The following is a 10,784-nucleotide window of genomic DNA, read 5'->3' as shown; positions in this document are numbered from 1 at the left end:
CGGTCTGTGCCTGTGGACTTGGTGAAGGCCAGGAACGCGGCCAGGAGGAAGATTGAAGACAAGAGTTCAGCTCTGCCAACCACGCCCGTCACCTGGTGACATAAAAACAAGCCCTGTAGCTGCGCAGCATCAAAGATTGGGGAAGTACATCATCACGTATGAAATATACACGTGTGTAGACTCCAAACATCTCCTTTCAAGATACTTTATGACTTTTCATGTTTTCAGTTCCCCTCCATTGTTTGACTGTGTCAAATCAAAGCCTGAAATGTGTGAGTAACATCCCCTTGGACACCTCAAGTGAAGGATGAGGCGTCTCTCACACACACACACACACACACCACCACCACACACACACACTTTGTAACACAGCAAGCAGACAGAACACAGCCTCTCTGCTGACATTATGGCACCTTTCTGCAAAGGCTGAGTGCCCCCATGTGGCAACAATCATATTATTATTAATATTATTATTATTATTCCTGTCATAGGACATCACAGGATCTGCTCTCGTCCTTGCAGATCAAAAACTGTTAGAAGCTATTTAGAAGAAAAGCCCGAGTTCAAAGGTTTGCAGGGATTGAAATAATGCGAGTGAAAGTGTGGACACAGGGGGAGTCTTTGTAGGGCCGCTCGTCACAAGGAAGTCCTTTAAAGCCAGGCTAGACAGCATAAGAAGATCTGCTCACATCCAGGGAGTCGTCTGAAGAATGACTCTGCTTTTTTGTCTATGCCTGTCATAGGTGCGGCCATGGTGGACAGGATGAATTACACCGCCTCATTGGAAGAGGACAGAAGGACCCACAACAAACTAAAAGCTTCTGAGTTCCTGCCCAGCCCTGACAGTGTCTTCATAGATTGAATGACAGCTTTTAGGTCCGCTGTCAGGTTCCTGTCTAACCCTTGGCAGAGAGACACCTTTTGTGTGTCAAACCCCGTGCAGAGAGACAACTTTTGTGTGTTTGTGTCCAACCTTTGGCAGAGAGACAACTTGTGTGTGTTTATCTGTCTAACCCTCTTCAGAGAGATAACAATTGTGAGTTGATGTGTCTAACCCTCTTCAGAGAGACAACTTTAGTGTGTTTATGTGTCCAACCCTCTGCAGAGACAACTTTTGTGTGTTTATGTGTCAAACCCTCTTCAGAGAGACAACTAGTGTGTGTTTGTGTCTAACCCTCTTCAGAGACAACTTTTGTGTGTTCGTGTCCAACCCTCTGCAGAGAGACAACTTTTGTGTGTTTATGTGTCTAACCCTCTTCAGATAGACAACTTTTGTGTTTTTATGTGTCCAACCCTCTGCAGAGAGACAACTTGTGTGTGTTTGTGTGTAACCTTCGGCAGAGAGACACCTTTTGTGTGTCTAACCCCCTCCAGAGAGACAGCTTGTATGTTTATGCGTCTAACCCGCTGTGGAGAGACAACTTTTGTGTGTTTATGTGTCTAACCCTCGGCAGAGAGACAACTTGTATGTGTTTATGTGTCTAACCCTCTTCAGAGAAACAACATTTGTGAGTTGATGTGTCCAACCCTCTGCAGAGAGACAACTTTTGTGTGTTTATGTGTACAACCCTCTGCAGAGAGACAACTTGTGTGTGTTTGTGTCCAACCCTCGGCAGAGAGACACCTTTTGTGTGTCAAACCACCTGCAGAGAGACAACTTTTGTTCGTTTATGTGTTCAACCTTTGGCAGAGATACCACTTTTGTGTGTTTATGTGTCTAACCCTCAGCAGAGAGATAACATTTGTGTGTTTATGTGTCTAACATTCGGCAGAGATACACCTTTTGTGTGTCTAACCCCCTCCAGAGAGACAGCTTGTGTGTTTATGCGTCTAACCCCCTGCGGAGAGACAACTTTTGTGTGTTTATGTGTCTAACCCTCGGCAGAGGGACAACTTGTGTGCGTTTATGTGTCTAACCCTCGGCAGAGAGACAACTAGTCTGTGTTTATGTGTCCAACCCTTGGCAGAGAGACAACTTGTGTGTGTTTATGTGTCTAACCCCCGGCAGAGAGACAACTTGTGTGTGTTTATGTGTCCAACCCTCGGCAGAGAGACAACTTGTGTGTGTTTATGTATCTAACCCTCGGCAGAGAGACAACTTGTGTGTGTTTATGTATCTAACCCTCGGCAGAGAGACAACTTGTGTGTGTTTGTGTGTCTAACCCTCGGCAGAAAGACAACTTGTGTGTGTTTATGTGTCCAACTCTCAGCAGAGAGACAACTTGTGTGTGTTTATGTGTCTAAACCTCGGCAGAGAGATAGCTTGCGTGTGTTTATGTGTCTAACCCTCGGCAGAGAGACAACTTGTGTGTGTTTATGTGTCCAACCCTCGGCAGAGAGACAACTTGTGTGTGTTTATGTGTCTAACCCTCGGCAGAAAGACAACTTGTGTGTGTTTATGTGTCTAACCCTCGGCAGAAAGACAACTTGTGTGTGTTTATGTGTCTAACCCTCGGCAGAAAGACAACTTGTGTGTGTTTATGTATCTAACCCTCGGCAGAGAGACAACTTGTGTGTGTTTGTGTGTCTAACCCTCGGCAGAAAGACAACTTGTGTGTGTTTATGTGTCCAACCCTCGGCAGAGAGACAACTTGTGTGTGTTTATGTGTCCAACCCTCGGCAGAGAGACAACTTGTGTGTGTTTATGTGTCTAACCCTCGGCAGAAAGACAACTTGTGTGTGTTTATGTGTCTAACCCTCGGCAGAAAGACAACTTGTGTGTGTTTATGTGTCTAACCCTCGGCAGAAAGACAACTTGTGTGTGTTTATGTGTCTAACCCTCTGCAGAGAGACACACCTTTTGTGTGTTTATGTGTCTAACCGACTGCAGAGAGATAGCTTGTGTGTGTTTATGTCTAACCCTCGACAGAGACAACTTTTGTGTGTTTATGTGTCTAACCCTCTGCAGAGACAACTTTTGTGTGTTGATGTGTCTAACCCTCAGCAGAGAGACACCTACTGTTCGTTTATGTGTTCAACCATTGGCAGAGAGACAACTTTTGTGTGTTTATGTGTCTAACCCTCAGCAGAGAGACAGCTTGTGTGTGTTCATGTGTCCAACCCTCAGCAAAGAGACAACTTTTGAATGTCAATGTATTATGGGTTATCAGCGTAAGGCACTTTACCTATTTGGAAAAAATGCTACATAGATCAAATTTGCTATTATTATTATTATTATCCATTCGTTGACTTCCTTTCGAGCAGTAAACACACACTCACAGCTTCCGTGTGGACGGGGTGCACGGCAAAGAGCAGCGCCGCCACCAAGCCGGACGTCCTGTCCAGGAACAAGCGACACACGCGCAGGAAAAGTGCGCAGACGATAACGTGGAGCACGACGTTGAACATGTGGTAGGAGGCGGCGTTCAGCTCACTCAAAAGGTAGTTGAGTCGGAAGGTGAGCACCGTCAGAGGCCGGTAGGATTTATGACTGCGCTCCTGCAACGGGACACAAACACACGTTCGGTCAGACCGATCACAAATCTCAGCTCTTGTTGTCTACCTTCAACAACGATGGCTACCTCTGCCATGGGAGTTCCCCAAAAGTCATTCAGGAAGAGATTCCTTACAGGGGTCGACGGCCTTAGGTCCTTGTTGTCAAGGATGGCTGAGACGTCGTCAAATACAAACCCACATGACAGACTGTTCCAGTAACATCCCAGCACCAGTCCAGTCAGAAGTAAAACCTCCTTCCATGACACAATAGCCATGGCTGGGACAAGCCGTCATGGATCACTGCCAGGGAAGACAAACAGATGACGTACAATCAGTCAAACGCTGGGACATATCACTGCCAGGGAACACAAACTGATGACTTAGAATCAGTCAAACACTGGGACATATCACTGCCAGGGAAGACAAACAGGGGACGTAGAATCAGTCAAACACTGGGACATATCACTGCCAGGGAAATCAAACAGATGACTTAGAATCAGTCAAACATATCAATGCCAGTCAAGACAAACAGGGGACGTAGAATCAGTCAAACACTGGGACATATCACTGCCAGGGAACACAAACAGATGACGTGCAGTCAGTCAAACACTGGGACATATCACTGCCAGGGAAGACAAACAGGGGACGTAGAATCAGTCAAACACTGGGACATATCACTGCCAGGGAACACAAACCAAGGACATAGAATCAGTCAAACAAAGGGACATATCACTGCCAGAGAAGACAAACAGATGATGTAGAATCAGTCAAACACTGGGACATATCACTGCCAGGGAAGACAAACAGATGACGTAGAATCAGTCAAACACTGGGACATAGGTATCTAAGTCATCTGCTGTGACTTAGATTATCATTGTAAGTAACTAGATGACCATAGTAACTAATTGGATAACCATAGTAACTAATTAGATGACCATAGTAACGAGTATATCATGCAAAAGCACAGTTTCCAACTAATGAAATACATTGTATAGTTCAAAACTTACGGTAATTGCAAAACATCAGTGCACATCCTAATGGCAGCTACTGTTTCGATCTTAAAGATCTAAAAAATCATTTGTGAATGTCCAGCAGGCCAGATTGAAAAGCTTAACGGGCCGCGTTTGGCCCCCGGGCCAAATGGTATCGGCTGATGGATAATTCAAGGCAAGAAAGCGACATACTCTTTCACTTTTAAAATGAGTAGCTCCCTTAATATCTGGCCTGTCACAATGGTTCAAGTAGCATTGGAAAAGTTATTTCCAAGGTCCTTAAAATGGGTTCTTATGTTTTGAGATATTTTGCATTGGAAGGTTTTAGTCGCGAGTGTGAAGCGACTGGGTTGAGAATCAGAACCTCCAAGTCCGAGTCAATGGTTCTCGCCCGAAAAAGGGTGGAGTGCCATCTCCGGGTTGGGGAGGTGACCCTGCCCCAAGTGGAGGAGTTCAAGTATCTCGGAGTCTTGTTCACGAGTGTGGGAAGAGTGGATCGTGAGATCAATGCGGCATCTTCAGTTGTGGTAAAGAAGGAGCTGAACCGGAAGGCAAAACTCTCAATTTACCGGTCGATCTACGTTCCCATCCTCACCTATGGTCATGAGCTTACGGTTACGACCGAAAGGACAAGATCACGGATAAGAGTGGCCGAAATGAGCTTCTTCCGCCGGGTAGCGGGTCTCTCCCTAAGAGATAGGATGAGAAGCTCTGTCATCTGGGAGGAACTAAAGAGGAAAGCCGCTGCTACTCCACATGGAGAGGAGCCTGATGAGGTGGTTCGGGCATCTGGTCAGAATGCCACCCGAACGTCTCCCTAGGGAGGTGGTAAGGGCACGTCCTACCGGTAAGAGGCCACGGGGAAGACCCAGGACATGTTGGGAAGACTATGTCTCCCGGCTGGCCTCGGGATCCCCTAGGACAGGGGTGTCCAAACTGCGGCCATTTGCGGCCCGCAGCTAATTGTTTACCGGCCCGCCATACATTCTGCAAAAATTGCAAAATTGATAGTACTGCAAAAATGTAAAAAAACATTTAAAAAAAGTAGAATGAGGTGAAATCTAATGAGAAAAAAGTGGCAATGTTGACACAAAGCTGCCATGCAGGCAGCTTTTGTTGTTCCATATATGTCTTTATTTTCTTTTTTTTCCATTGCTCAAAAAAAAAGACAAAAAAAATGTGTTATAATGAATTATTACTTAAAAATTATCACTTTAAAATGTTTTATGTGGAAAAAATATTGCATATGTTGTGTGGTTGCCATATACAGTGGGGCAAAAAAGTATTTAGTCAGCCACCGATTGTGCAAGTTCTCCCACTTAAAATGATGACAGAGGTCTGTAATTTTCATCATAGGTACACTTCAACTGTGAGAGACAGAATGTGAAAAAAAAATCCAGGAATTCACATTGTAGGAATTTTAAATAATTTATTTGTAAATGATGGTGGAAAATAAGTATTTGGTCAACCATTCAAAGCTCTCACTGATGGAAGGAGGTTTTGGCTCAAAATCTCAAGATTCATGGGCCCATTAATTCTTTCCTTAACACGGATCAATCGTCCTGTCCCCTTAGCAGAAAAACAGCCCCAAAGCATGATGTTTCCACCCCCATGCTACACAGTAGGTGTGGTGTTCTTGGGATGCAACTCATTATTCTTCTTCCTCCAAACACGACGAGTTGAGTTTATACCAAAAAGTTCTATTTTGGTTTCATCTGATCACATGACATTCTCCCAATCCTCTGTTGTATCATCCATGAGCTCTCTGGCAAACTGCAGACGGGCCTGGACATGCACTGGCTTAAGCAGGGGGACGCGCCTGGCACTGCAGGATTTGATTCCCTGTCGGCGTAGTGTGTTACTGATGGTAACCTTTGTTACTTTGGTCCCTGCTCGCTGCAGGTCATTCACCAGGTCCCCCCGTGTGGTTGTGGGATTTTTGCTCACCGTTCTCATGATCATTTTGACCCCACGGGATGAGATCTTGCATGGAGTCCCAGATCGAGGGAGATTATCAGTGGTTTTGTATGTCTTACATTTTCTGATAATTGCTCCCACAGTTGATTTTTTCACACCAAGCTGCTTGCCTATTGTAGTATCACTCTTCCCAGTCTGGTGCAGGTCTACAATTCTTTTCCTGGTGTCCTTTGACAGCTCTTTGGTCTTGGCCATAGTGGAGTTTGGAGTCTGACTGTTTGAGACTGTGGACAGGTGTCTTTTATACAGATAACGAGTTCAAACAGGTTCCATTAATATACTCTAGACTCCATTTTTAGACCAGTTGATCTGCCGTTTCTTTTTTTTTTCTCCTATGTCCCACTCTCCCTTGTGGAGGGGGTCCGGTCCGATCCGATGGCCATGGATGACGTACTGGCTGTCCAGAGTCGGGACCCAGGATGGACCGCTCGCCTGTGTATCGGCTTGGGACATCCCTGCGCTGCTGATCCGCCTCAGTTTGGGATGGTTTCCTGCTGGCTCCGCTGTGAACTGGACGCTCGCTGCTGTGTTGGATCCGCTTTGGACTGGACTCTCGCGGCTGTGTTGGATCCATTATGGATTGAACTTTCACAGCTTCATGTTAGACCCGCTCGACATCCATTGCTTTAGTCCTCTCCAAGGTTCTCATAGTCATTATTGTCACCGACGTCCCACTGGGTGTGAGTTTTCCTTGCCCTTATGTGGGCCTACCGAGGATGTGGTAGTGGTTTGTGTTGTGGTTTGTGCAGGCCTTTGAGACACTAATGATTTAGGGCTATTAAGTAAACATTGATTGATTGATTGATTGATTGAATGAGTGGAGGAAAGAAGAGCTTCTTAAAAAAGTTGCAGGTCTCTGAGAGCCAGATATTTTGCTTGTTTGAAGTGACCAAATACATATTTTCCACCATAGTTTACAAATAAATTATTTAAAATTCCTACTATGTGAATTCCTGGATTTTTTTTCCACATTCTGTCTCTCACAGTTGAAGTGTACATATGATGAAAATTACAGACCTCTGTCATCATTTTTAAGTGGGAGAACTTGCACAATCGCTGGCTGACTAAATACTTTTTTGCCCCACTGTATTATGTCAAGTTGACAGTCGCAAAGAGGGCGGAACTCTCCTCGTAGCTCCGACACCTACCCTTCATCTCGTAGTTTTACGTCTTCTGCGCTCTTCCTATCAACTCATGTTCCGCAACGGACTAAGTTGTGCACATAAATATTGTCGAGAATTGTGCACACAAAGATGATAAATCCAGCACCGCGGCTTCACGTTAGCTCGCTAGCACGAGTTACTTTTGCACATGCAGCTTAGTTAGCCTGGCAATACTTTGGGGACGCTGTCTTGCTGAAGTGCAGTGTAAGTGACAACATACCGTATCCTTGCAATAACAGCTTGGAATCGTAGATGTGACAGAAAAAGAAATAAGAGTGCCAACAAGCACACACAATCCCACTTCCGGCTACTGTTTGCGCATGCGCCCTGCCCACCTCGATCACTTCCGGTGCAAACAATCCCATCCGCTTTATTTATATAGCAAATTTAAACAACAAAATGTTTCCAAAGTGCTGCACAACAATATTAAAAACAACATTCAAATACTATCCTGAGCTCCACCAATGACCGAATAAAACAAAAAATAAATACATATAAAACCAATATAAAAACAATATAAAATAAATATGATTAAAAACGATTTTAAGTATGAAACCAATTAAAACAGTAAATAAAAGTCAAAATTTAAAAACACGGAGGGCAACAGAGGACCACACAACTCACGTAGTGTTAAAAGCAAGAGAATAAAAATGGGTCTTAAGACAAGACTTAAAACAATCCACTGTGGAAGCAGTTCTAAAAAGGAGGGGCAGAGAGTTCCAGAGCTTAGGGCTGACCACAGAGAAGGCCCGGTCTCCCCTGGTTTTAAGTCTGGTCTTGGGCACCACGAGCTGGAGCTGGCTCTCGGACCTCAGAGAGTGTGCAGGAGTGTACATTTGGATGAGGTCCGAGATATACTGAGGTGCCAGTCCATGTACAGCTTTAAAAACAAACAGCAAGGTTTTAAAATCAATTCTAAAATGAACAGGGAGCCAGTGCAAATTCTCAAGGATTTGGGTTTGATGCTGGCCTTTCCTGGCCCCTGTTAAAAGTCCTGCTGTTGGGTTCTGGACTAACTGCAACCGGGAGAGAGCTTTTTGGCTACTGCCAGGATAAAGTGCAATGCAGTAGTCCAGGCCACTTGAAATAAACAGACGCGGCGGGACATGTTTATATGTTCTTTCCACTCTTGTACAATTTCTCTTTTTCATCCCCATTCTCCATACAAGACATCCATCCATCCATCCATCATCTTCCACTTATCCGAGGTCGGGTCGCGGGGGCAGCAGCCTAAGCAGAGAAGCCCAGACTTCCCTCTCCCCAGCCACTTCGTCTAGCTCTTCCCGTGGGATCCCGAAGCGTCCCCAGGCCAGCCGGGAGACATGGTCTTCCCAACGTGTCCTGGGTCTTCCCCATGGCCTCCTACTGGTTGGACGTGCCCTAAACAAATACCTAGGGAGGCGTTCGGGTGGCATCCTGACCAGATGCCCGAGCCACCTCATCTGCAGCGGCTTTACTTTGAGCTCCTCTCGAATGGCAGAGCTTCTCACCCTATCTCTAAGGGAGAGCCCCGCCACCCGGAGGAAACTAATTTCGGCCGCTTGTACCTTATCTTATGATCGGCATGGCGTAGTGGGTAGAGCAGCCGGCCAGAAACCTGATGGTTGCAGGTTTGCTTCCCACCTATTGACATCCCAAAAATCGCTGCTGTTGTGTCATTGGGCAGGACACTTCACCCTTTGCCCCCGGTGCCGCTCACATTGGTGAATGAATGATGAATGAATGATAGGTGGTGGTCGGAGGGGCCGTAGGCGCAAACTGGCAGCCACGCTTCCGTCAGTCTACCCCAGGGCAGCTGTGGCTACTGATGTAGCTTACCACCACCAGGTGTGAATGAATGTTGAGTCCTACTTCTCTGTGAACGCTTTGAGCCTTTAGAAAAGCGCGATATAAATCTAAGTCATTATTATTATTATCCTTTTGGTCATGAGTCAAAGCTCATGAGGATGGGAACGTAGATCGACCGGTAAATTGAGAGCTTTGCCTTCCGGCTCAGCTCTTTCTTCACCACAACGGATCGGTACAACGTCCGCATTACTGAAGACATCACATTGATTGATTGATTGATTGATACTTTTATTAGTAGATTGCACAGTTCAGTACATATTCTGTACAATTGACCACTAAATGGTAACACCCGAATAAGTTTTTCAACTTGTTAATCAATTCATGGTAATTTGGTATTTTTATAAACGACTGTAACATGGGAATGTTTGTCAACAATATTATGCACAGAAAAAAAAATGTAAAACCCCAAAATGAGTCAGGATGTGATATGACAGGTGGTGACAGTACACCTGCTTTGAAACAAGAGCTAAAGTGAAGCATAGTTGTTTTGGTTGGAAGTCATATCCAAGAATTGCAAAAACGACTTTTTATCGTCAATATCGGCTGCTGAGTTCAATTTTTCATTAATTTCTATTGGTGGTGTGCCTCGGGATTTTTACAATGAAGAAAATGTGCCTAATTGGCTCAGAAAAGGTTGAAAAACACTATTTTAAATAAGAACCATGACGATGGCGCACTTGGGCGGGGGATGCTAAGGCAGGAGGACGCTAATGACAGACGAGGAGAGACGCGGAACTACCAAACATTTGGAGTGAATTTGGCGGCGGCGAGAGTATCTAAATCTGTTTTGGCGGTTGAGCATAAGCTGTTTTGTGACTGGATCGAGATGGAAGGGGATAGTGACGGGATGTATGAGGATAGTATGGAAATGGATAGGACTAGAGGGGAGAGAGGAAAGAAGGGGAGAGGAGGGAGTGAAGGAAAGGCGAGTACTAAAAGAGTGCATGAAGACGATGAAGAGGTTGATAAGAGGAAAAGGGTTATGATGGATGAATATAAGATAATTTATACATTTAAATCAAACCAAGATATGAATGACATTAGTTTGATGACTCTGGTTAAGGGATTAAAGAAGGACATTGGAGAGGTGGAGATAGCGAAGGTGCTCAGGGACGGACGGCTGTTGATTAAATGCAAAAATGGAGAGCAAAAGAACAAAGCAATGCGATTGCAAAAACTGTGCAACAAAATAATAAAGGAAAAAATCGAAGTGGGAGAACGGAAGGGGGCAAGAGGAGTCGTGACAGGAATCCCAAGAGGAGAAAATTTAGATGATCTGAAAAGAGAAATAAAAGGAGGAACTGTCACTACGATGAAAAGATTGATGGCATTTAGGAACGGTGAAAAGACTGAGAGCGAATCCGTGCTA

The 10,784-nt window shown here is 45.0% G+C and overlaps 1 protein-coding gene across 2 annotated transcripts in view; it reads right to left on the bottom strand.

The window, feature by feature from the left end:
* tmtc3 (transmembrane O-mannosyltransferase targeting cadherins 3) overlaps positions 1 to 7,915 on the bottom strand; it is a 35,646-nt gene extending 27,731 nt beyond the window's left edge. For both annotated transcript variants that reach the window (XR_009808985.1, XM_061916988.1), the window contains exons 1-4: positions 7,788 to 7,915; positions 3,522 to 3,735; positions 3,220 to 3,438; positions 1 to 92 (exon numbers count right to left, since the gene is read on the bottom strand). The exon at positions 1 to 92 is cut by the window's left edge and continues 8 nt beyond it. Coding sequence is in view for 1 of the 2 variants with exons in the window: in XM_061916988.1 (XP_061772972.1) it covers positions 1 to 92; positions 3,220 to 3,438; positions 3,522 to 3,710 (500 nt within the window). In the remaining variant the exon portion in view is untranslated. The remainder of the gene's footprint in view (positions 93 to 3,219; positions 3,439 to 3,521; positions 3,736 to 7,787) is intronic.
* Positions 7,916 to 10,784: the final 2,869 nt, after the last annotated feature.

This window comes from Nerophis ophidion, linkage group LG12 (assembly GCF_033978795.1).
Source record: "Nerophis ophidion isolate RoL-2023_Sa linkage group LG12, RoL_Noph_v1.0, whole genome shotgun sequence".
Taxonomy (NCBI): Eukaryota; Metazoa; Chordata; class Actinopteri; order Syngnathiformes; family Syngnathidae; genus Nerophis; species Nerophis ophidion.
The sequence above is the reverse complement of the archived record's forward strand: the minus strand, read 5'-3'. Positions and strand labels throughout refer to the sequence as shown.